General features: G+C 54.1%; 1 protein-coding gene across 1 annotated transcript in view; it reads right to left on the reverse strand.

The window, feature by feature from the left end:
- CSMD2 (CUB and Sushi multiple domains 2) overlaps nt 1-25,757 on the reverse strand; it is a 439,963-nt gene that overhangs the window by 352,559 nt on the left and 61,647 nt on the right. The window contains exon 4 of the mRNA XM_064172682.1: nt 10,939-11,051. Within this exon, the coding sequence (XP_064028752.1) occupies nt 10,939-11,051 (113 nt within the window). The remainder of the gene's footprint in view (nt 1-10,938; nt 11,052-25,757) is intronic.

The raw sequence follows: 25,757 nt of genomic DNA on the forward strand, positions 1-25,757 counted from the left end.
GTGAGAGGCTGGAATGGGTTGCCCAGGGAGGTGGTTGAGGCCCCATGGCTGGAGGTGTTTGAGGCCAGGCTGGCTGAGGCTGTGTGCAGCCTGCTCTAGGGTAGGGTGTCCCTGGGCATGGCAGGGGGGTTGGAACTGGCTGCTCCTTGTGGTGCCTTCCAACCCTGCCTGATTCTGAGATTCTAACATTGCTGCATCTCATCTCTTCTCTGCAGCCCTCTCCTTGTCAGAGCACAAAGATCATGGAATCAAGCAGGTTGGAAGAGACCTCCAAGCTCACCCAGTCCAACCTAGCACCCAGCCCTGCCTGATCATGAATGAAAACTGGGAATTAAAGAACCTCAGTGTAGAGGAACCCACAACCTCCTTGGGCAACCTCTTTCAGACCCTCACCACCCTCCTACTGCAGAACTTCTTTCTCAGCTCCACTCTAACCCTGCTCTCCCTCAGCTCCAAACCATTCCCCTTTATTCTATAGCCAAACACCCTTAGGAAAAGTCCCTCTCCAGCATTCCTGACATGATAGAGACCAGCATCAGATATCTTCCCTTCAATTCCTTTCTGGTTTTCATCTCTTCAGGACTAACAAGGCAGCCACAAAGTAATGGTTGACAAATAGTAATGTCATTTTATGGCATGTCTCCATTAGTAAACTCAAAAGAAGCCACCTGCTGTTCATCATGAATGGCCATTAGCCTTATTGAGGAAATGGGCTGGAATTTAGAACCATTTTCCTCTTATTGTACAAGACTTGCCCAATTTGTTTGAAATGTCAACTTGCTGTGCATTCATCAGGTGTGCAGCAGCAGCAGCCCTGATTAATTCCTCATTGGAAGTCTTGGCATGTGCCTCAATGTTGGCTGCACACATCTCTGAGGGGGAGCAGCAAGTGCAGGCATTGGTCACTTCTGGTGGTTAAAGCTTCAGGAGGATCCCTCCCAAGATCCTGGGCTGGCTCAGGAGGAGTGTGGGCAGCAGGACCAGAGAAGTCCTTCTGCCCCTGTGCTCAGCACTGCTCAGGACACACCTGCAGTGCTGTGTCCAGTTCTGGGCTCCTGAATTGCAGAGAGATGCTGAGGTGCTGGAAGGTGTTGGGAGAAGGGCAGCAAGGCTGGGGAGGGGTCTGGAGCACAGCCCTGTGAGGAGAGGCTGAGGGAGCTGGGGGGGTGCAGCCTGCAGCAGAGGAGGCTCAGGGCAGAGCTCATTGCTGTCTGCAGCTGCCTGCAGGGAGGCTGTAGCCAGGTGGGGTTGGGCTCTGCTGCCAGGCAGCCAGGGACAGAAGAAGGGGACACAGCCTCAAGCTGTGCCAGGGCAGGTCTAGGGTGGATGTTAGGAGGAAGTTGGCAGAGAGAGTGATTGGCATTGGAATGGGCTGCCCAGGGAGGTGGAGTCACTGTCCCTGGAGGTGTTTAAAGGAGACTGGATGAGGCACTTAGTGCCATGGGTTAGTTAATTAGAATGATTAGGGGACAGAATCATAGGATCAGGCAGGTTGGAAGAGAGCTCCAAGCTCAGCCAGCCCAACCTAGCACCCAGCCCTAGCCAAGCACCCAGACCATGGCACTAAGTGCCCCAGCCAGGCTTGGCTTCAACACCTCCAGGCATGGCAACAAAGACCTTGGAGGTCTTTTCCAACTTGGCTAACTCTGTGATTCTGCCTACACTCCCATCCTAGGAGAAAAAAAACACTGCAGTTGTGGGCTGCCCAGTTGAAGAGGGACAGAGATCTACATGAGACAGTCAGACAGAGGGCTGCAGGGATGATGATGGGACTGGAGCACTGCCTGTTGAGGAAAGGCTGAGAGACCTGGAGCTGTGCAGTCTGGAGAGGACCACAGGGTGTTAGGGGTTGGAAGGGACCTGGGTCCTGACCCAGCTCTCAGATATCCACAGGCAGCTCTTAGCTCCCCTCTCAGTCTTCTCTCAACAGAATCACAGAATCATAGAATCAAGCAGGTTGGAAGAGACCTCCAAGCTCATCCAGCCCAACCTAGCACCCAGCCCTATCCAGTCAACCAGACCATGGCACTAAGTGCCTCATCCAGGCTTTGCTTGAAGACCTCCAGGGATGGTGACTCCACCACCTCCCTGGGCAGCCCATTCCAATGGGAAATCACTCTCTCTGGGAAGAACTTCCTCCTAAAACATGAGGAAGAACTTCTTTGCTGTAAGGGTCACAGAGCCCTGGAGCAGGCTCCCCAGGGACACTGTGGAGTCTCTTTCTTTGGAGACTCTCCAGATCCATCTGGATATGTTCCTGCATGCCCTGCACTAGATCTTCTGGGCCTGCTGTAGCAGGGGGTTGTGGACTCCATGACCCATGGAGGTGCCTTCCAATCCCTGGATGAGGCACTCAGTGCCATGGTCTGGTTGACTGGCTAGGGCTGGGTGCTAGGTTGGATTGGATAATCTTGGAGGTCTCTTCCAACCTGCTTGATTCTATGATTCTAAGGTCCTGTGAGAAGTCTAACTTGGATTATTCACAGCTGCCTCTACTCTGAAGTGCTCCTGCAGCTGAGAGCACATGCAAAGCCTTCCCCAACAGCTGCTTACATTTTGAGAAGGATCATTTAGGCATTAAAATAAGAAATAGATTAGAGGGGGAAAAGATAAATCCCACAGTCTGAGGGTGAAAAAGGCTAATTGTGAAATCATGTTGAATTCAAGGGACAGTTTAACAGGGAGTGGGGAGGGAAAGAAACACATTTATGGTTGCTGAAAGCACAGAAACACTCCATTTAAATAGTTCCTGACTGGTGGGGGTTGAAATGGAGCTGCAGAAGAATTGCTTAGCTCTAAAATGAGGCTCTTCAGTGACAAAAAATTACCTTCAGATCAAACTTGCTCTATGGAAATGAATTTTTCTCTCTGTCCTTTCAGTTCAGCAAGGAAAAAGCTGACCACTTCCTACCCCCAGCCATCCCTGCAGTGCTTTCTCCTCTTTCTTGCTCCAGGTGATCCACTTAAGGGCAGTGGTTTGTGCTGATCTCATCACCCCTCTCAGGTGAAGATAGAATCATACAATCAGGCAGGGGTGGAAGGGACCACAAGGAGCAGCCAGTTCCAGCCCCCCTGCCATGCCCAGGGACACCCTACCCTAGAGCAGGCTGCACACAGCCTCAGCCAGCCTGGCCTCAAACACCTCCAGCTATGGGGCCTCAACCACCTCCCTGGGCAACCCATTCCAGCCTCTCACCACTCTCCTGCTCAACAACTTCCTCCTCACCTCCAGCCTCACTCTCCCCACCTCCACCTTTGCTCCATTCCCCCCACTCCTGACACTCCCTCACAGCCTCAAAAGTCCCTCCCCAGCTTTTTTGTAGCCCACTTCAGATCCTGGCAGGCCACAAGAAGGTCCCCTGGGAGCCTCCTCTGCTCCAGCCTGCACAGCCCCAACTCTTTCAGTCTGTGCTCACAGCAGAGCTGCTGCAGCCTCTGAGCATCCTCCTGGCACTGCTCTGGACACTCTCCAGCATCTCCACAGCCCTCTTGTCCCAGGGGCTCCAGCACTGGATGCAGGACTCTAGGTAGGGTCTCAGCAGAACACAGCAGAGGTGGAGAATCCCCTTCCTGGCCCTGATGGCCACACTTCTGCTGCTGCAGCCCAGGCTCTGGCTGGCTTGCTGGGCTGCAAGTGCACACTGCACTGTGAGGTTTCCCATGCCACATGGTAGCTCCTCCCCACCCTCTGTGCAACTCCTGAACACTAATTCACAACAACACCTAAGAGCAAGGAGTCATCCTGACCTTGTTTAGCAGCTTGTGAGCTGGCAATCCCAGCTGACATGACCAAAGGGGGTCATGCAGAGCCACCTGTCCCACAGCTGGGAGGAAAAGACAGCTTTCTGAAGCTCTGACCTGGTGCCTCACACTCAGATGCTGGATCCCCAGCAGCACTGGTGTGAGATCAGGAATGGTGTAGTCAGCTGGAGCAGGGAAGTGACTGTCCCCCTGCACTCAGCACTGGTGAAGCTGCTCCTTGAGTCATAAAGGACATTGAGAGGCTGAAGCATGTCCACAGAAGGGCAGCCAAGCTGGGGAAAGGATCCAGTGAACAGGTCTGGTGAGGAGCAGCTGAGGGACCCAGGGGCTGTTTAGTGTGGAGAAAAGGAGGCTTAGAAGAGATCTTCTGGCCCTGTACCACTCCCTGGAAGGAGGCTGGAGTGTGGTGGGGTTGGTCTCTTCTTAGCATCAGGTGACAGAATGAGAGGGAAGTGGCCTGAAATTGTGCCAGGGGAGGTCTGGGGTTGGAGAGGAGGAACAATTTCTTTCCTGCAGGATGGTCAGGGATTGGCACAGGCTGCCCAAGAAACCTGTGGCCATGGCACTTGGGGACAGGGTTTAGTGGCCCTGGTGGTGCTGGGTTGCTGGTTGGATTGGATGATCTTGGAGCTGTTTTCCAAGCAAACCAATCCTATCACTATCCTCAGTCACACAGGAGTCCACACCTTGAGATGGGTGAGCTGGGGAAGGAGAACACCAGCTTTCCTTTCTGCTCCCAGCCCTTTCTTTCCACAGCAGGAGGAGGAATATAAACCTTCTACTGCTTACTGAGCTTTGAAACAGTGTCTGGCATCCAGAGGAAAATCACAGCAAAGAGCAAGAGATGGGAGAATAGGAAGAATCAGACAATGAGAGCAGACAGAAACAAGCTGGCAACACACCTCAAACTAAATGTAGAAAGGTGAGGAAGTCAGGAAAAGAGGATTAAGGAAGATCTAGCAGCCAGGCACAATAACACAGAATGAAGTCACAAACCCATGAGCTCCACAAGTGTCACAGCACAGCAGCTCCAGAGCTGGCTGCTCCTCAAATTCCACTGCTACCTCTGCCACCTGCCCTACCTGGGGCTGGGAAAAAGCTCTTTAGGCTTCAGAAACCACTCATGGGATTACAGAATGGCTTGGGTTGAAAAGGACCTTGAAGATCATCCAGTTCCAACCCCCCTGCCATGAGCAGGGACACCTCTGACCAGCCCAGGTTGCTCAAGGCCTCATCCAACCTGGCCTTGTACACCTCCAGGGAAGGGACATCCACAACCTCCCTGGGCAGCCTGTGCCAGCATCTCAACACTGTTCTTCAAGCATCTCCAATTCCTCTTAGTGGAAATGGGATTTAAGGAGATTCCACCACTGCTCTCCAGCTCTCCAGTTTGCAGCCTAAAGGAGGCTCAGGGCAGAGCTCATTGCTGTCTGCAGCTGCCTGCAGGGAGGCTGGAGCCAGGTGGGTTTGGGCTCTGCTGCCAGGCAGCCAGCAACAGAACAAGGGGACACAGCCTCAAGCTGTGCCAGGGCAGGTTGAGGCTGGGTGTTAGGAGGAAGTTGTTGTCAGAGAGAGTGATTGGCACTGGAATGGGCTGCCCAGGGAGGTGGTGGAGTGGCCATGGCTGGAGGTGTTGCAGCCAATCCTGGCTGGGGCACTTAGTGCCATGGTCTGGTTGGTTGGGCAGGGCTGGGTGCTAGGTTGTGCTGGCTGAGCTTGGAGCTCTCTTCCAACCTGGTTAATTCTATGAATTCTATGTCAATTAACTGTGTGTCCATCCCAGAGCCACAGAGATGCTGAAGGGAATGGAACAGCTCTGTTAGGAGCAGAGCCTGAGGGAGCTGGGGCTGTGCTGCTGGAGAGGAGGAGCTGAGAGGTGACCTCAGCAGTGGTTATCAATGTGTGCAGGTGAGTGGCAGGAGGCTGCAGCCAGGCTCTGCTGGGTGATGCCAGTGCCAGCACAAGGGGCAATGGTGGCAGCTGAGGCAGAGGAAGCTTCATGGAAAAATGAGGAGGGATTTTTTCCCTGTGAGAGTGACAGAGCCCTGGGACAGGCTGCCCAGGAGGGTTGTGGAGTGTCCCCCTCTGGAGATATTCCAGACCTGCCTGGATGTGTTCCTGTGTGATCTGCTCTGGATGCTCCTGCTCTGGCAGGGGCGTTGGACTGGCTGAGTTTTTGAGGTCCCTTCCAGCTCCTGACACTCTGTGATTGTGCCCTGAAACAACCAGAAATGAAGCAACACAGACAGCTAGGAGCAGGAGATGGCTGTGATGGCTTCAAGAAATTGCTTGTAAGAGATCTTATCACACAGGCATCATACCAAAGAGATAAGCCAGGAAGATATTCACTGAGATAAAACCAACCTCGATGTCTGTGCTTGCCAGAGGGTCGGAGTAGAGCAGATGTCAGTGTGAGCACCGTGTTTTTATGTCACTTTGAAGCCTCCAACTCACACTTTCTTCCTGCCCTCCTTAAAAGTTTGAGCTCTTTGGTGGCTGCGTTTAAATTCTGCCTCTTTGGCTGCATGTCCCAACGACTGCTTAAAGGGAGGAGGAGGATAATGACCAAGCTTTGACAACAGACCATAAAGGAGCCGTTTACAGCGAGGACTCCAATGCATTGTTCTGTCTTGAAGCAGGAATTATCGAATTACAGCTGTTCACTGAGCTGTAGGTGAAGTCAAACAGCACTGCAGCAGCAGCAGCAGGGCCCTTGGATCAGAACCACATTTACCTCGTCCGTTAACAACAGTTCCAACAGCAAAGCAAATCAGCTCCTTGGAGGCAGGCTCAGAGGGGCACTTTGAGCAAGCCTGCTCCCCACTCTCCCTCAAAACCAAGTTTTAAGATCCAACAAGGCTTCAGGTCCCTCTCATTCCCACCAGGGCTCCATGTTCCTCTCAGCTGCCCCTCATTTATCACAGCATCACAGGATGGCAGGGGTCGGAAGGGACTCAAAGAGATCGAGTGCAACTCCCCTGCCAGAGCAGGAGCTCAGGGCACACAGGAACACATCCAGACAGGCCTGGAAAGGCTCCAGAGAAAGAGACTCCACAACCTCTCTGGGCAGCCTGTGCCAGGGCTCTGGGATCTTTACACTCAAGAAATTCCCCCTTGTGTTGAGCTGCAACCTCCTGTGCTGCAGCTTCCATCCATTGCTGCTTGTCCTACTGCAAGGAGCAATTCTCACCAGGGCTCCAGCTCCCCCTCACCTCCACCAGGGCTCTATGCCCCACTCACCCCCACCGGGGCTCCAGTTCCCCTTCATCCCCAACAGGGCTCCAGCTCCCTTTCATTCCCAACAGGGCTCCAGCTCCCCTTCCTCCCCACCAGGGCTCCAGCTCCCCTTCCTCCCCACCAGGGCTCCAGCTCCCCTTCCTCCCCACCAGGGCTCCAGCTCCCCTTCCTCCCCACCAGGGCTCCAGCTCCCCTTCCTCCCCACCAGGGCTCCAGCTCCCCTTCCTCCCCACCAGGGCTCCAGCTCCCCTTCCTCCCCACCAGGGCTCCAGCTCCCCTTCCTCCCCACCAGGGCTCCAGCTCCCCTTCCTCCCCACCAGGACTCCAGCTCCCCTTCCTCGCCACCAGGACTCCAGCTCCCCTTCCTCCCCACCAGGGCTCCAGCTCCCCTTCCTCCCCACCAGGGCTCCAGGCTCCCCAGGGGCTCTGGTTAAATTTTAAGTCTATGTCTCTGTGTTTTCCCTTTTCCTTCCCCAGCTATCTGCTTTAAAGCCTCCTAATCACTCAAACAAACTTCAGATCATTTGCAATAGATGTGACTAAAGGGCAACCCTGGCCCAAGCCCCTGGCCCAGATTACCTGCTGCATCAAGGCAATAAAAAAAGCCATTAAAAAATGTACAACTAACTGTGTGTAAATGCCACAAATATGAACTCTAAATGTCAGGGAAGCACAGAAGCAGCTCCATGTCCTCTATGACACAACTGGGGAGCAATGCACTGCACTGCCTTGCCTGCTCGAGAGCTACTGACTCATGTTCCAGCAGAGGCTCTGCAAACAGGCAGTGGGATTTGTCCTTCCTCACTGCTCCCAGAAGCCTCCACACAGCACCAAAAACCCCCACCCAGGACTTACCCTGCCTGATGGAACTGCTAACAGCGTCGCCTGGCCAGGCTGAGCACCCTTTAGCCCCAGGGGTCACTTCAGGGTTGAGGAAAAAAGGCTTCAGTGCCACTGCTGCCTCAAGGCAAAGCAAAGGTTTTAACTAGAGAGCAGGAGGTGTTTAAAGAGGACTCCCTGAAAAACTGTCAGGTGCAGGAAGTGTTGAGGGAGGAGAACATCATCTAATTGAAGGCATCTGCCTGGCTTAATGCTTTGGATAATTGGGCAGTTGGCCTCATTAGCAAAAGCCATCATTAAGGCTGAGCTTCTGAGGACTCCAAAGCAAAACATTTATGGGGATATGAACAGCATTCAGGGTTCCAATAATCAGCACAAATGGAACTCCAAGATTAACACAGTTCACCTGTCCTTTGCCCAGCAGCACCAAGTCACAGAACCACAGAAGTCCTTAGATTGGAGAAGCCTTTCAAGCTCTTTGAGTCCAAGCATTAGTCTCACACTGACAAGTCCTTGACTAACCTAAATCCCTCAGCACAGCATCTCAGCACTGTGGATCACTATGGTTGGAAAGGACCACCAGGATCATCCAGTCCAGCCTTCATCCCAGCATCCTTCATCACCAGACCACAGCCTCCAGTGCCACATCCACTCTCCTTTTAAACCTCTCCAGGGATGGTGACTCCACCACCTCCCTGAGCAGCCTGTGCCAGTGCCTGAGCACCTGCTCAGCAAAGAACTTCCTCCAACATCCAACCTAAACCTCCAATGGCACAACTTAAGACCACTTCCTCTTGTCCTGTTGTTAGTAATTCAGGAGAAGAGACCAGCTCCAGCCTCACTACAACCTCCTGCCAGGTAGCTGTAGAGTCACCTTACAAGCAAGACCTGCCTGCTACTACAACCACTTCATGGATTCATAGACTTATAGATTGCTTTGGGTTGGAAGGGAGCTTAAAGATCACCCAGTTCCAACCCCCCCATTCCACCAGCCCAGGATACTCAAAGCCTCATCCAACATGGCCCTGAACACCTCCAGGGAGGGGACATGCACAGCCTCCCTGGGCAACCTGTGCCAGTGTCTCCACATCCTCACTGGAAAGAATTTCTTCCTCATCTCCAGTCTCATTCTGCCCTCCCCAGGCCTCACTCCATTCTGTCCAAGACCTTCTGAAGCTCCCAAGCCTTCACAAACAATCCTTTACCTTCACAACCACCAAACACTGGATGTGATTTATGACAAGAAGCACAGCAGTTCAGTTTAAATACTTGCAGAGAGAGGTGCAGGGAACATAACAGATGAGCAAAGAGACTGTAAAGGTAAAAAGCCCTGACACAAGCACTCCATGCACTGCCCTGCAGTCCCCACTCCCAGCCACGAATCCCAGTGGCTGCATGGACACTGACACAAGCACTCCATGCACTGCTCTGCAGTCCCCACTCCCAGCCACGAATCCCAGTGGCTGCATGGACACTGACACAAGCACTCCATGCACTGCTCTGCAGTCCCCACTCCCAGCCATGAATCCCAGTGGCTGCATGGACACTGACACAAGCACTCCATGCACTGCTCTGCAGTCCCCACTCCCAGCCACGAATCCCAGTGGCTGCATGGACACTGACACAAGCACTCCATGCACTGCCCTGCAGTCCCCACTCCCAGCCACGAATCCCAGTGGCTGCATGGACACTGACACAAGCACTCCATGCACTGCTCTGCAGTCCCCACTCCCAGCCACGAATCCCAGTGGCTGCATGGACACTGACACAAGCACTCCATGCACTGCTCTGCAGTCCCCACTCCCAGCCATGAATCCCAGTGGCTGCATGGACACTGACACAAGCACTCCATGCACTGCTCTGCAGTCCCCACTCTCAGCCATGAATCCCAGTGGCTGCATGGACACTGACACAAGCACTCCATGCACTGCCCTGCAGTCCCCACTCCCAGCCACGAATCCCAGTGGCTGCATGGACACTGACACAAGCACTCCATGCACTGCTCTGCAGTCCCCACTCCCAGCCACGAATCCCAGTGGCTGCATGGACACTGACACAAGCACTCCATGCACTGCTCTGCAGTCCCTGTTCTCAGCAGCTGGGCTTGCTCTAACCCTGCAGAGTCCACTGGCAAGTCCCACATCACTTTTCCTGCTCAGTCACTCAAGCTTTGCTGTTTGAGAAAGCTTTTAAAGATGCCTGCAGCAGAGATCACAGAATCAGTCAGGGTTGAAAGAGACCCAGCAGGATCATCTAGTTCCAACCCCCCTGCCATGGGCAGGGACACCTCACACTAGATCAGGCTGTCCAGAACCTCGTCCAGCCTGGCCCTAAGATACCAGGAAGGAAAAATCCAGAACACACTTGGAAGAAATCAGCACTTTAAATCCTGAAAAACATGGATCAAATGATACTAGGACCAGACACTGCTGCCTTGGATCACAGTACCACAGTATCACAGTATCATCAGGGTTGGAAGAGACCTCACAGATCATCAAGTCCAACCCTTTACCACAGAGCTCAAGGCCAGACCATGGCACCAAGTGCCACGTCCAGTCCTGCCTTGAACAGCTCCAGGGACGGCGACTCCACCACCTCCCCGGGCAGCTCATTCCAGTGTCCAATGACTCTCTCAGGGAAGAACTTTCTCCTCACCTCAAGCCTAAATTTCCCCTGGCATAGCTTGAGGCTGTGTCCTCTTGTTCTGGCGCTGGCCACCTGAGAGAAGAGAGCAGCCTCCTCCTGGCCACAACCTCCCTTCAGGCAGCTGTAGACAGCAATAAGGTCACCCCTGAGCCTCCTCTTCTCCAGGCTAACCAATCCCAGCTCCCTCAGCCTCTCCTCATAGGGCTGTGCTCAAGGCCTCTCCCCAGCCTCGTCGCCCATGGATATATCCTCGTGGATATATCATCAAACACACTGGGTTGGAAAGGACCTCCAAAGGTCAGCTGGTCCAACCCCCCTGCAGCAAGCAGGCACATCCCCAACTAGATGAGATTTCTCAGAGCTCTGCCATGCCTGCTATAAACTCTGGACCTTAGTTTCCCATCCTAGCACAAGCTCAATGCAGCTATCAGGCACTCAGCTGGGCAGACTTACCTTCGTAGCTGGCCTGGAAGCCTTGAGCGCTGACGGCGTAGTCGCTGACGAGCCACAAGGACAGCACAACTCCCGTGCTCACAACAGGAGCAGGCAGCTGGAAACCTGTTAACCTGGAAGAAAGCAAGAGCAAGGTTACACTCAGCAGCTCTGCCTCTGACCCCCCCAGCAAACACAGCAGTGGGGCAGCTGCCATGTCCCAGCCTCAAATCATAGATCTGGAGATTTGTTTCAGTTGGAGGAGACCTCCAGGATCAGAGTCCAAGCATCAACTCAGAACCACCATGGTGGTGCTGGAGCTTGGTTGCATCAGTCCCCTAAGGTCATAGAATCAGGCAGGTTGGAAGAGAGCTCCAAGCTCAGCCAGCCCAACCTAGCATCCAGCCCTGCCCAACCAACCACACCATGGCACTAAGTGCCCCAGCCAGGCTTGGCTTCAACACCTCTGGGCACGGCCACTCCACCACCTCCCTGGGCAGCCCATTCCAGTGTCAATCACTCTCTCTGACAACAACTTCCTCCTAACATCCAGCCTCAACCTGCCCTGGCACAGCTTGAGGCTGTGTCCCCATGGAGAAGAGCCCAACCCCACCTGGCTGCAGCCTCCCTGCAGGCAGCTGCAGACAGCAATGAGCTCTGCCCTGAGCTTCCTCTGCTGCAGGCTGCACCCCCCCAGCTCCCCTGCAACCTCCCCGGGCAACCTGTGCCAGTCTCTCACCACCCTCACTGCAAACAACTTCTCCCTAACATCCACTTTCAGTCTCTGCCAGTTCAGACCCATTCCTCCTCATCCTCTCACCACAAGACCTCGCCAATAGTCCCTCCCCAGCCCTCCTGCAGCCCCCTTCACATCCTGGAAGGCCACTCCAAGGTCTCCTTGTGGTGCAAGGTCCAACTTACGCCTAGCACACACCTCCCTGCCATGCCCTAAACTCCTGCCCGCACCTTGCCCCCCCTGCCCGCTCCTCCTTCCCGGGCCGCAGCGGCGCAGAGCAGACAAACGCTCCGGCGCCTCTCCGCCTCCCGCAGGCTTCGCACCTGCCCTCGCTTTGCTCCTGCTCTGCTGTGTTGCAAACGCGGGCCAGGGTCCCAGCCCTGTGCACCTTCCTCTGCTGCAGCCATGAGTCCGGACGGGCTCCAGGGCTGCTTTTATCCGGGGCCGCTGGCCACAGCCGCTCGCCGAAACGCTTCACCGCTCCCGAGCTCGCCTGTCTGCGGCTGCTGCCTTTGTGCTCGCCCCCTGCTTGCCTCCCTGCCGCTGGCTGCCACCGCACTCTGCGCCTAACCGGGGACCTGCCTACGGCCGGCAGCTCCGACCCTGCCTGACCGAGCCCGAGTGCAGCTAACGACCCAGCAACGAGCTGCGACAACGGCACTCACCGGCCCGGGGCTGCGCGGCCCCCGGCCCCCGGCCCCCGGCCCCCGGCCCCCGGCCCCCGGCCCCCGGCCCCCGGCCCCCGGCCCCCGGCCCCCGGCCCCCGGCCCCCGGCCCCCGGCCGGCTGCACACGGCGCTCGATCCGACTGCTCCGTCCCGCACACCTGGGCCCTGCTTTGCCCAGGTGGCTGCTGACCACCCGGTGGCCTCCCGAGAGACGCCAACACGCAGCTCGTGTCCGGGAGCCTGCTGCTCCACCCGCACCGAAGCACCAGCAAAGCCCAGCGGCACCACTGCCACCTGTGTCCGGGGGCCTGCTGCTCCACCTGCACCGAAGCACCAGCAAAGCCCTGCAGCAGCAAAGCCCTGCAGCACCATTGCCACCTGTGTCCTGCTCCACCTGCACCGAAGCAGCAGCAAAGCCCTGCAGCACCACTGCCACCTGTGTCCGGGGGCCCTCTGCTCGACCTGGTCCGAAGCAGCAGCAAAGCTCTGCAGCACCACTGCCACCTGTGTCCTGCTCTACCCGCACCGAAGCAGCAGCAAAGCCCTGCAGCAGCACTGCCACCTGTGTCCTGCTCCACCTGCACCGAAGCAGCAGCAAAGCCCTGCAGCACCATTGCCACCTGTGTCCTGCTCCACCTGCACCGAAGCAGCAGCAAAGCCCTGCAGCACCACTGCCACCTGTGTCCGTGCAGTTGGACTTGATGATCTGTGAGGTCTCTTCCAACCCTGATGATACTGTGATACTGTGATACCTTCTGCTCCACCTGCACCAAAGCACCAGCAAAGCCCTGCAGCACCATTGCCACCTGTGTCCGGGGGCCTTCTGCTCGACCTGCACCGAAGCAGCAGCAAAGCCCTGCAGTACCACTGCCACCTGTGTCCGGGGGCCTTCTGCTCCACCTGGTCCGAAGCAGCAGCAAAGCCCGGCAGCACCACTGCCACCTGTGTCCGGGGGCCTTCTGCTCCACCTGGTCCGAAGCAGCAGCAAAGCCCGGCAGCACCACTGCCACCTGTGTCCGGGGGCCTTCTGCTCCACCCGCACCGAAGCAGCAGCAAAGCCCTGCAGTACCACTGCCACCTGTGTCCGGGGGCCCTCTGCTCGACCTGGTCCGAAGCAGCAGCAAAGCTCTGCAGCACCATTGCCACCTGTGTCCGGGGGCCCTCTGCTCGACCTGGTCCGAAGCAGCAGCAAAGCTCTGCAGCACCATTGCCACCTGTGTCCGGGGGCCCTCTGCTCGACCTGCACCGAAGCAGCAGCAAAGCCCTGCGGCACCACTGCCACCTGTGTCCGGGGGCCTTCTGCTCCCCCTGGTCCGAAGCAGCAGCAAAGCCCTGCAGCACCACTGCCACCTGTGTCCGGGGGCCTTCTGCTCCACCCGCACCGAAGCAGCAGCAAAGCCCTGCAGTACCACTGCCACCTGTGTCCGGGGGCCCTCTGCTCGACCTGGTCCGAAGCAGCAGCAAAGCTCTGCAGTACCACTGCCACCTGTGTCCGGGGGCCCTCTGCTCGACCTGGTCCGAAGCAGCAGCAAAGCTCTGCAGCAGCAAAGCTCTGCAGCAGCAAAGCCCTGCAGCAGCACTGCCACCTGTGTCCGGGGGCCTCCTGCTCCACCCGCACCGAAGCAGCAGCAAAGCCCTGCAGCACCACTGCCACCTGTGTCCGGGGGCCCTCTGCTCCACCTGGTCCGAAGCAGCAGCAAAGCTCTGCAGCAGCAAAGCCCTGCAGCAGCACTGCCACCTGAACTCCCCCGCGGGGCTCTGGCTATCTGCGTTCCCGTCGGTGCTACCGGAGCACAAGTGCTGAGCTCCTGAGCAGTGAGTAACTGCCTCTCTTTACTCGTTCGTCAAAGCCTAAGCTTAGCCTCCCAGCGGCAGTTCACGCTGCAAAGGCTCCCTAGTTCTGAACCTGTGCTAGAAGCTTTGCCTGTGTCATTTAATCTGACTGGACAGATACAGGTTGCAAAAGAGCTTTACCAGCTGCATCCTAGAGTCTGCCTGATCACATTGGGTGCTTCTGTGCTCCACAACCTCCCTGGAAGGGTCCAGGACCAGGTTGGATGAGACCTTGAGTAACCTGTTCTAGTGGGAGGTGTCCCTGCCTATGGCAGGGGGTTGGAACTAGATGAGCTTTGAGGTCCCTTCCAACCTAAACCATTCTATGATTGTAGGATCTCAAACACTAAATCCCTGACTTGACTGACAGCCCAAGCCCAGCCAGTGTCCACTCCTCACAAACAGCTACAGCTTTAGGACCTCTAAGCCTTCTCTTTACACTCAGCTAAGGTGATTTACATAACTCACATCAGGAACCTTTGGTTAAAGGCAACCTCCTGTTAGATTTTTGCCTCCCATTAGCAAGGACAGAAATTCAGACACATCCTCCACGACCTGGCAACTGCCCTGAAACCAGGCTGAGACAAAACCACAGCAGCAACTGAAGGAGCTCAGGCAGCCCACATGGGCTCATTCCAGATCAAGAGTATTCAAGCTGGATCACAAGGGACACAAGGAGGAGAAGATTAGCAGGCTGTGGCAAAGAAAAAGTTTAAAGCTGCTTACACACATCCTCAGAGATTTATCCCACATCTCCTTATCCAGCAGCTGGTCTGTTACAGAGAGGGCAGAAGATCACTGGTGATAGGAAGCACTCTGACCCCTTCAGAAATACCTGTAATACAGATTTGATTCACAGGATTTCCTCTCCTCAAATGACATGGGAGGGAAGGGGGAAAAAAAAAATCAGAAAGCATCACCTAAAGAACAAAATCAGAGCTTTCAGTTTGGAGCCATCATCTCCTCTCTGACCACAGGGTCAGGTACGAGCAGGCTGCAATTTCCAGCCCAAGCAATTTCATAGATTCATAGAATGGGTTGGGAGGGAGCTTAATGATCATCCAGCTCCAACCCCCCTGCCATGGACACCAGCCCAGGGTGCTCAAGGCCTCATCCAACCCAGCCTTATGCAACTCCAGGGAAGGGACATCCACAGCCTCCCTGGGCAACCTGTGCCAGTGTCTCACCACTCTTCTTCAAGCACCTCCAGCTCCTCTTAGTGGAAATTTGATTTAAGAGATTCCAACACAGCTCTCCAGTTTGCAGCCAGGGAAATGTCACAGAATCATAGAATCAACCAGGTTGGAAGAGACCCCCAAGCTCAGCCAGCCCAACCTAGCACCCAGCCCTGTCCAATCATAGAATCAAGTGGGTTAGAAGAGACCTCCAAGCTCAGCCAGTCCAACCTAGCACCCAGCCCTGCCCAACCAACCAGACCATGGCACTAAGGGCCCCAGCCAGGATTGGCTTCAACACCTCCAGCCACAGCCACTCCACCACCTCCCTGGGCAGCCCATTCCAATGCCAATCACTCTCTCTGACAACAACTTCCTCCTAACATCCAGCCTGAACCTGCCCTGGCACAGCTTGAGGCTGTGTCCCCTTGTTCTGTTGCGTCCAGCCCAGAGCCACAGAGATGCTGAAGGGAAAGGAACATCTGTGTTAGGAGGAGAGCCTGAGGGAGCTGGGGCTGTGCTGCCTGGAGAAGATGAATCCGAGAGGGGACCTCACCAGTGGTTAGAAAGATGTGCAGGTGAGTGCCAGGAGGCTGGAGCCAGGCTCTGCTGGGCGATCCCTGTTGCTCCTCCCTGGGCAACCTGTGCCAGTGTCTCCCCACCCTCACTGTCAAGAATTTCCTCCTCATCTCCAATCTCCATCTCCCCTCTTCCAGCTCAAAGCCATCATTCCAAACCCTTGTTCAAAAGCTCCTCCTCAGCTTCCTTGCAGCCCACTTTCAATTACTGGAATCTCTCCTTAAAAGTTTCCAACACCATCCCCCCTGGCAACTTGCAAAGACAAGGAGTGAACTTCTCCACTCTTCTCTAATTTAGTAAACTGAAATATTATTTCAAGCAGATTGAACTCTGACTAATGAGAGCTGACATGCTCTGCCTGAGAACCTTATTAAAGCAAAATTTCCAGTTATTGGTAAAGTTCAGGCAGCTGCCAGCCAGGGATGGCAGGCAAGGTTTAATGTCAGCAAAGCAGCACTTTACTGCTCTCAGCATAAAAGGCCTTCTCTGTGCAAGCTGGAAAGAAAGATTGCTCCTGTTTATTAAAAAGAAAAGGTTCCAGGAGTTTGAAGGACTCAGGATAGTTCTGCTGTGCAGGGCAGAGTGCCATTGCCTTTGTTAATTTATTTTGCAGCTGAGTTAAAATGGTTTATTGAAGCATTTCAGGCACTTCAGTAAATCCAAGAAATCATAGAATTAGAGAATGGCAGAATGGGTTAGGTTGGAAGGGACCTCAGAGATCATCTACTCCAACCTCTCCACCATAGGCAGGGACACCTCTCAGCTAGACTCAGCTGCTCAAGGTCTCATCCAACCTGGCCTTGAACACTTCAAGGAAGGAGGAATCCACAACCTCCCTGGGCAGCCCATTGCAGAGTCTCACCACCCTCACACTGAAGAATTTCTTCCTCAGCTCCAGTCTAACCCTGCTCTGCCTCAGCTGCCTGCATGAGACCCTGCACAGACAGTCTCTGGGATTTGTTAGAACAGAATCAGGCCTTGAAAAGTCATTTCATTTTTCAGTCAACAGATACTGGCAGTGGTTAGCAAAAGGATGGATGCTTTCTTCACTGGTAGTGAATTTAATGGGCTCAAATTGTGCCAGGGGATAGGTTGGAGATTAGGAACAATTTCTTTGCTGCAAGAGTGGTCAGGCATTGGAACAGGCAGCCCAGGGAGGTGGTGGAGTCACCATCCCAAGAGAAGTGTGGACAGTGGCACGTTGGGGCATGGCTTAGTGGCCATGGTGGTGTTGGGTTGATGGTTGGGCTTGATCTTGGAGGGCTTTTCTGACTGAAAGTGCTCTGTGACTCTGTGATTAGTGTCACTTTTCCTTGAAGAGGCTGCTGTGAGCAGTGCAGCAAAGCAGTGGCTGTGCAGAGGTGGTGACAGAAGCAGCAGAGGCAGAGCACTGAGAGGTGTCGATGATCTCTCACGGGAGTGAAATCAGAGGTGTGTCCTGTTCCAAGGCAAGCAGCTGCTCTGCTCCCTGGCACTGGGCAAATTGCTTACACAGTGTAAAATTACATCATCACAAGATAATAGGGGTAGGAAGGGGCTTCTGGAGATCATCTGCTCCAACCCTGCTGCCAGAGCAGGGTCACCCAGAGCAGGCTGCATAGAACAGCATCCAGGCAGGTGTTGAAAGACTCCAGAGATGGAGACTCCACTATCTCTTTGGGCAGCCTGGCCTTGAACACCTCCATGGAGGAGGCAACCACATCATAGAATCATAGAATCAACCAGGTTGGAAGAGACCTCCAAGATCATCCAGTCCAACCTAGCATCCAGCCTATCCAATCAACTAGACCATGGCACTAAGTGCCTCATCCAGTCTTTTCTTGAAGACCTCCAGGGATGGTGCCTCCACCACCTCCCTGGGCAGCCCATTCCAGTGCCAATCACTCTCTCTGTGAAGAACTTCTTCCTAACATCCAGCCTATACCTACCCTGGCACAACTTGAGACTGTGTCCCCTTGTTCTATTGCTGGTTACCTGGGAGAAGGCAGCCTATTCCAGGGTCTCACCACCCTCACACTGAAGAGCTTCTTCTTCAGCTCCACTCTAACCCTGCTCTGCCTCAGCTTCAAACCATTCCCCCTTGGCCTGTCTCTGGACACCCTCACAAAAAGTCCCTCTGCAGCTTTCCTGCAGGATCCCTTCAGCTATTGGCAGGCAGCTCTAAGGTGCCTTTGGAGTCTTCTCTTCTCCAGGCTGGCCAACCTCTAGCTGCCCCAGCCTGTCCTCATATAGCAGAGCTGCTCCAGCCCTTGTATTGCTTCAGCTGGAAAAGTCCTCTGAGATCAGAGTCCAACCCTTGACCCAACACCACCATGGCCACAAACCATGTCCTGAAATGCCACCTTGAAGACCTCCAGGGATGGGGACTCCACCACCTCCCTGGGCAGCCTGTGCCAATGCCTGACTGCACAGCCCAGTTTTCATCACAAACCCACAAGAAACAGCAGAATCCATCTGGATCCCTTCCTCTAACCACCACTTTCCTCTCACTGTCTAGGAATGAGCTACCAGCAGCCTGTGCTTTGCCATCCAACGTAGACCTCCTCTCCCTGAACCAAGCTTCCTGCATCATGCATTCTGCTCACAGTCCATGCACTGGGAGGATTCCACTCTGCAGATACTGCTTTTAATTCAGGGCAGCATTTACATGCCTGCTCACCTGTAAGCAAGTGCAGATGTCCCCTAGGAGCCCAAGGGAACTAAGTGCTACCTGAAACAACATTGCCCTTCAGCATGGATTCGTGTTTTCTGGTTACAGAGCCTTAAAAGAAAGGGATGGTCTGTGCATGAGGGCATGAAATTGTAACTGAGGGGTTTGTTCTCAGCCTTCCTACAGAGCCCACCTTGACTGAAGAGACAATTTCCCTGGGAAGCTCTGGGCTTCCTGAACCTCTACAAATTAATAAACCCAAGCACATCTCTCCAGGCCCTTCGCTTCAGCAGTTTGTTTGTGCCTGCCTGGCCTCCCTGGAGCAGGGAGCAGAAAATGGGCTGCCTGACACCACCAAAGGTGACCAAACACTGTCTTCTCCCTCAGATCAAACAGCCTTTCTGCCCACCACAGATGAGAAGTGCCCCCATTAGTGCTAAAACTCAGCTTCCTCCGAAAGAAGCAGGAATTCTACTTCAATAGGAAAAAAATATCTGTATAGAAACTCCTACCCTCTTCTGCCACTCATTTCCATATCTCCTCCTGCAGTGAGAGCCTGCACCAGACAGGAGATTAAACTCCTCCTGCTCCTCACTGGAAGCAGCTGCAGTCAAAATAAGTTATTCCTCCTCTGAAGCCTTCAAAGAATGCACACAATTGAATTCTCCCCTTCTTCCAACGTCCTCATCTTCTCCAAGCAAGAGCACTGGCAGTAGCCTCTTGAAATAGTAATTGAACAAGGCTCAGGCTCCAACCACTCCTCTTCCAAAGCCCCAGAAGAGCCAAGGTTGGCAGGACACCTTGCCTTGTTTGACCTGGCTGATAAACTGTCCTCAGGCTTCCCTCCCCAAGTTTAAAGCATGGAGATGAAGAGGATGGCAGCCAGAACATGAAATCATTTCCCCGTGGCCTCACGCACGGAGCAGTGGTGCTGACATCGCTGTTATTTAGTGTGGCAATAAAAGAAACAGATTTGGGTAGCCCTAATGAGAAAGAAAAGCAGCAAAAGGCTGCCCCATGTTTTTATTAAGGGCTACAAGAAGAAGGTGAGGGTGATAATCACAGCACAAATAATCATCTCCCATTTCTTCTGTACCTCTGGCCAAATGGATTATTGAGTGATTATCCCCTTAAGTTGCTTGGAGCCAGCACTGATTGTGTGAGATTTCCAATGTGTTTTTCATTGGCTTAATTCTGCTCCTACTGTGAGGAACCAAACGAAACCAGGGCCAGAAATACCACTTCATAAGCTTTGCCCTTGCTTTGCAGGACAACAAAAATCAATACACCCCAAAACAAATCGACACAGAAATCTCCCACTCTGTTTGTATCCTTCTGCAGCCTTTTGCCTCGGGTTTGCCACCGACACTGGAACTATTTCTGGTGCCTGGCTCCTCGTTGGCAGCACAACAGCCAAACCTGCTGCCACACAAACGACTCTGCTGGAGCAGTGTGTGATGCTTTGGGTGTTACCCACCCCCCCACACACAATGAAATCACCCAGACTAGACTCAGCCAAGCTGGCAATGGGAATGGAGCTTTATATTGACAGCTTAGCACAAGATGCAAGCAGGTGTTTGCAATCTCTGCAGCTACAGACAGAAACAGACAAGTTAAAAAGGTAATACAGACACACAGCAGCCCTCCCAGAAAACAGAGTCCCCAGGGGGGGATCCCAACCACCCTTCCAACTCCTTTCCACCCCTCTACCTCACCCCAGACTTTGCCTTATGTTCAAGGTGAGTTTGGAGGATCAGCCAGGGGGGTTAGGAAGCAGAGGGATTAGTTCCACAGACAGCAGGGTAGGGAGAGAAGGGAGGCAGCCAGAGCCAGAGAGCAACTCTCTTATCTCTGTGTTCACAGGATGTTAGGGGTTGGAAGGGACCCAAGGAGATCATCCAGTCCACCCCCCCTGCCAGAGCAGGACAATCCTATCTAACACAGATCCCAGAGGAACACATCCAGACAGGCCTTGAAAGCCTCCAGAGAAGGAGACCCCACAGCCTCTCTGAGGAACCCATTTCAGTGCTCTGTGACCCTTCCAGTCAAGAAGTCCCCCCTTGTGTTGAGGCAGAACCTCTTTTGCTGCAATTTAGTTCTAGGTGTTCTTGTTTTTATCCATCCCAGCAAGCCTATGAGTGCAGCAGACATCAGCATTGTTTCCTTTTCCCAGCCTAGCATCTAATTCTTCCCACCAAAATATCCCAGCTAGGCTCAAACTGGCACACAGTGTCAGGGAAAATGAGCTGCTGTTGTAGCCATCACCTCCTCACAGCTCCTCCGTGGTGCCCAGGAGCACCAATGCCCCCCAGCACACCAGCAGCTGCCAGGCTTGGTGGGGAACCTGTGCCATGCAGCAGGGTCTGGTGTGCTGCTTTCTGCTCCTGCTGGAGTCTTAGTTCTTTTGCTTCTGGGATACATCCCCTTCTGCCCTCGTGGCTTTGAGTCCATCCCTAGTGAAAGATGGTTCCATCCACCCACAAATGGAGTTGAGCACCAGACAGAAACCCACTGACTGCTCTGCTTAGCAGCTTCAAGCCATAATGGATGATATCTTTTGCTCTACATCAAGAACTACTGGAGAGAGTCCAGTGCAGGGCCACTAAGATGATCACAGAACAGTTTAGGTTGGAAGGGACTTTAAAGTCCCATAGGCAGGGACACCTCCCATTAGAACAGGTCACTCAAGGCCTCTTCCAACCTGGTCCTGAACACCTCCCTGGGCAACCTGTGCCAGTGTCTCCCCACCCTCAACCTGTGCCAGTGTCTCACCACCCTCAACCTGTGCCAGTCTCTCACCACCCTCACTGCAAACAACTTCTTCCTAACATCCACTTTCAATCTCCCCTCTGCCACTTCAAACCCATTCCTCCTCCTCCTCCTCTCATTACCAGACCTTGTCAATAGTCCCTCCTCAGCCCTCATGGAACCCCCTTCAGATCCTGGAAGGCCACTCCAAGGTCTCCTCCAAGGCTTCTCCTCTGCAGGCTGCAGAGCCCCAACTCTCTCTGCCTGTCCTCAGAGCAGAGCTGCTGCAGCCTGCTGAGCATCATGATGATAGGTATGGAACATCTCTCATGTGAGGAAAGGCTGGGATTGCTGGGGCTGCTTAGCCTGGAGAAGAGGGGGCTGAGGGGGGAATCTTACCAATGCATACAAAGGGATGGGTGTCAGGAGGATGGGAACAGACTCTTCTCACTGGTCCCTAGTGACAGGACAAGAGTTTATGGGCACAAATTGAACATGGGAAGCTCCATCTAAACATGAGAAGGAACTTCTTTAATGTGAGGGTGCAGAGCACCAGAACAGGCTGCCCAGGGAGGTGGTGGAGTCTCCTTCTCCAGAGACTTCCAAGGCCCACCTGGACCCTTCTCCCAGGCACCCAGTGACAGAACAAGAGGATACAGACTCAAACTGCACCAGGGCAGGTTTAGGCTGGCTGTTAGGAAGAAATTCTTCATGGAAAGAGTGATTGGCATTGGGATGGGCTGTCTGGGGAGGTGGTGGAGTCACCATCCCTGGAGGTGTTTAAGAGGAAGCTGATGAGGCACTGGGTGCCATGGTGCAGTTAGAGGGGTTAGGTGATAGAATCATAGAATCATAGAATCAAGCAGGTTGGAAGAGACCTCCAAGCTCATCCAGTCCAACCTATCCCCCAGCCCTAGCCAGTCAACCAGACCATGGCACTAAGTGCCTCATCCAGTCTCTTCTTGAACACCTCCAGCAACAGTGCCTCCACCACCTCCCTGGGCAGCCCATTCCAATGGGAAATCACTCTCTCTGGGAAGAACTTCCTCCTAACATCCAGCCTAGACCTGCCCTGGCACAACTTGAGGCTATGTCCCCTTGTTCTGTTGGGTGTTGCCTGGCAGAAGAGGCCACCCCCACCTGGCTACAATGTCCCTTCAAGTAGCTGCAGACAGCAGTGAGGTCACCCCTGAGCCTCCTCTTCTCCAGGCTGCACACCCCCAGCTCCCTCAGCCTCTCCTCACAGGGTTTGTGTTCCAGGCCCCTCACCAGCTTTGTTGCCCTTCTCTGGACACCTTCCAGCACCTCAACATCTCTCTTGAATCGAGGGGCCCAGAACTGGACACAGGTTGGACTCAATGATCTCAGAGGTCTTTCCCAACCTGGTTAACTTTGACTTGTTCCTCTGTGACCTGCCCTGAGTGATCCTGCTCTGGTAGGAAGGTTGGATTGGATCATCTTCAGAGGTCCCTTCTGACTCCTACCACTCTGTGACTCTGCAAACAGTCAGCCAGGACAGTCCCCATCTCAGAGGCTCTGCAAGAGCTCTCACCTCCATCTGTTGCACACTGCACTGCTCCACTGTACCAAGCACGACTGTACCTTCCCCAGGCTGTGATGCAGGCTCCCGTTTTGGAGTGCAGGTGCCATAATTAAAACACAGCACATTATTTTGCTGGTAGGATGCCCACCATCAGCTCAGGCTGCAATCAGAATAGTTATTGCAGCTGGCAATCCAGCAGCCTTTAAAGCATAAATGCTGGAGAAGTGTCTCAGAACATCTAATGAAAAGGCACTGGATTGCATCGTTTAACCCAGCATTAAATTACACTGCACCAGACTACAGGGGATTTTTCTCACCTCCCCCCCACCCCCCACCATGCATGTAATTTAAAGGGATCTATTAAAGAAAATTTTCCATCAAATGAACCACTCTCTCCACTACACCCAGTGGAAGTGGTATGGTTCCCCTCAGTGCAAAGCCTGACACCCCTGTGCCTTCCCAGGCACTCAGACTAAAGCGAGTGGAAGGGACTGTGCTGAGAAAGAGAGAGCTGTCTTTTGGAGTGGGCTCTGGAAAACGCTCTGGGAAGAGCAGGTGAGTCCTCTCCCACTGACAGCATCTGAAACTGGATGAAAACAGCAGCACAGGTTGCCCAGGGATGTGGTTGAGGTCCCATCCCTGCAGATATTCATGATTGGACTTGATGCGGTCCCGAGCAGCCTGCACTAGTTGGAGGTGTCCCTGCTGCCTGCAGGGGGGTTGGACAAGATGACCTTTGAGGGTCCCTCCAACCCAAAGCAATCCATGGATGATGCATTCAGGAAGTATTCAACTACTCCATTCTCCCCCGGGGCCAACAGAAGGAGCCCAATGACTTCCAGTTGACTTGGAATCAAGTTTGATGTGCCTGGTTCAGCTGGCAGCTGCCTCATGTGCACATGGAACAACACCTCCAGCCACAGCCACTCCACCACCTCCCTGGGCAGCCCATTCCAATGCCAATCACTCTCTCTGCAAACAACTTCCTCCTAACATCCAGCCTCAACCTGCCCTGGCACAGCTTCAGGTTGTGTCCCCTTGTTCTGTTGCTGGCTGCCTGGCAGCAGAGCCCAACCCCACCTGGCTACAGCCTCCCTGCAGGCAGCTGCAGGCAGCAATGAGCTCTGCCCTGAGCCTCCTCTGCTGCAGGCTGCACACCCCCAGCTCCCTCAGCCTCTCCTCACAGGGCTGTGCTCCAGGCCCCTCCCCAGCCTTGCTGCCCTTCTCCAAACACCTTCCAGCACCTCAACATCTCTCTGCAGTGGAGGAGCCCAGAACTGGACACAGCACTGCAGGTGTGGCCTGAGCAGTGCTGAGCACAGGGGCACAAGAACCTCCCTTGTCCTGCTGCCCACACTGCTCCTCAGCCAGCCCAGAATGCCATTGGCTCTGCTGCCCACCTGGGCACTGCTGCCTCCTCTTCAGCTCCTCTCTCCCAGCACCCCCAGCTCCCTCTCTGCCTGGCTGCTCTCAGCCACTCAGTCCCCAGCCTGTAGTGCTGCTTGGGGTTGTTGTGGCCAAAGTGCAGAACCCTGCACTTGGCCTTGTTCAGTCTCATCCCATTGGCCTCTGCCCACCCATGCAGCCTGGCCAGGTCCCTCTGCAGGGCTCTCCTCCCCTCCAACAGCTCCACAGCTGCTCCTAGCTCGGTGTCTTTTCCCTGCCCAGTGTAGCCCCCATGGCTGCACCATTGCCTGCTCTCTCACACGTCTGACCCCTTCCATTTGCAGCAGGGAGAACTCTGCAGCTCTTCCCCCCGTGTTCAGTAAGCATGGCTGAAAGACACACACCTGAGCAGACAGCTCTCTGCCAGCATCTCCCCAGGCGTGTCTACTTCAGGCTATGTTTTTTTCCTTTCCTTTTTTTTTTCCCCTCAGTGTCTCTGTTTGTTTTTTCTTCCTCTCCTCTCCTCTCTGTATCTATTACAGGAAGCAGCAATCACAATGAGATGTTAGCTTTTGGGGGTTGGGGTTTTTGTTTGCAGCCACATTGACAGATTAGCTGGTACCATAACTGTTCTCATTAATCATCAATAAAACAGGCAGGGCATAATCTGAGACCACTTCCAGCTCAGGCATGCTGCAGACACTTAAAAGTCAGTTCTGTCTGCAAGGCAGAGCTCGTTGGTGTTACTGAGACAGCTGCCCTTTAAGTCTGATCCCTGGAAGGCTGAAATGATGCTCTGCACTGAATAAAATCTCAGCCATCTTAAAAGGCTGCTGTAATGACATGAGGAAAAGAAAAAACCCAGGGCAGGTTTGGATTTGCTCAGCTTGTTGGAGTGATTTATGCTGCAGCCCAGGCTGCTTTGATTTTCAAGTCAAGCCACACTCAGATCCTGGGCAAACACCTTGCATGGCACACTGCAGGCAGCAGGAACTCCTTGGATATTCTCTGTTCATCTCTCCCCACACAACTCCAAGCTACTTTGCTGCCAACTACCACCACATGTCCCATTTCATTCCCTGCTACTTTCCAACCATCCCCTCTGCCCAGCTGGCTGATAATTAAGTTGCTCCTAAAATACTACAGCCCATTGGCTCTGACACACAGCACTCTGTGTTTTGCTTATCAAGGCAGCACAAGCACCAGGGGAAGAAAAAAAGCTTTCTTTGTCCCTTAACCCCACTCATGGTGAATCACAGAATCAAGCAGGCTGGAAGAGACCTCCAAGCTCAGCCAGTCCAACCTAGCACCCAGCCCTGGCCAGTCAACCAGATCATGGCACTAAGTGCCCCAGCCAGGCTTTACTTCAGTGCTTCCAGGGATGGCCACTCTACCACCTCCCTGGGCAGCCCATTCCAATGGCAGAACAGGAGGCAGCAGTGCCCAGGTGGGCAGCAGAGCCAATGGCAGCCTGGGCTGGCTTAGGAGCAGTGTGGGCAGCAGGACAAGGGAGGTTCTTGTGC

The sequence above is a fragment of the Pogoniulus pusillus genome, chromosome 37 (genome assembly GCF_015220805.1).
Source record: "Pogoniulus pusillus isolate bPogPus1 chromosome 37, bPogPus1.pri, whole genome shotgun sequence".
NCBI classification, from domain to species: domain Eukaryota; kingdom Metazoa; phylum Chordata; class Aves; order Piciformes; family Lybiidae; genus Pogoniulus; species Pogoniulus pusillus.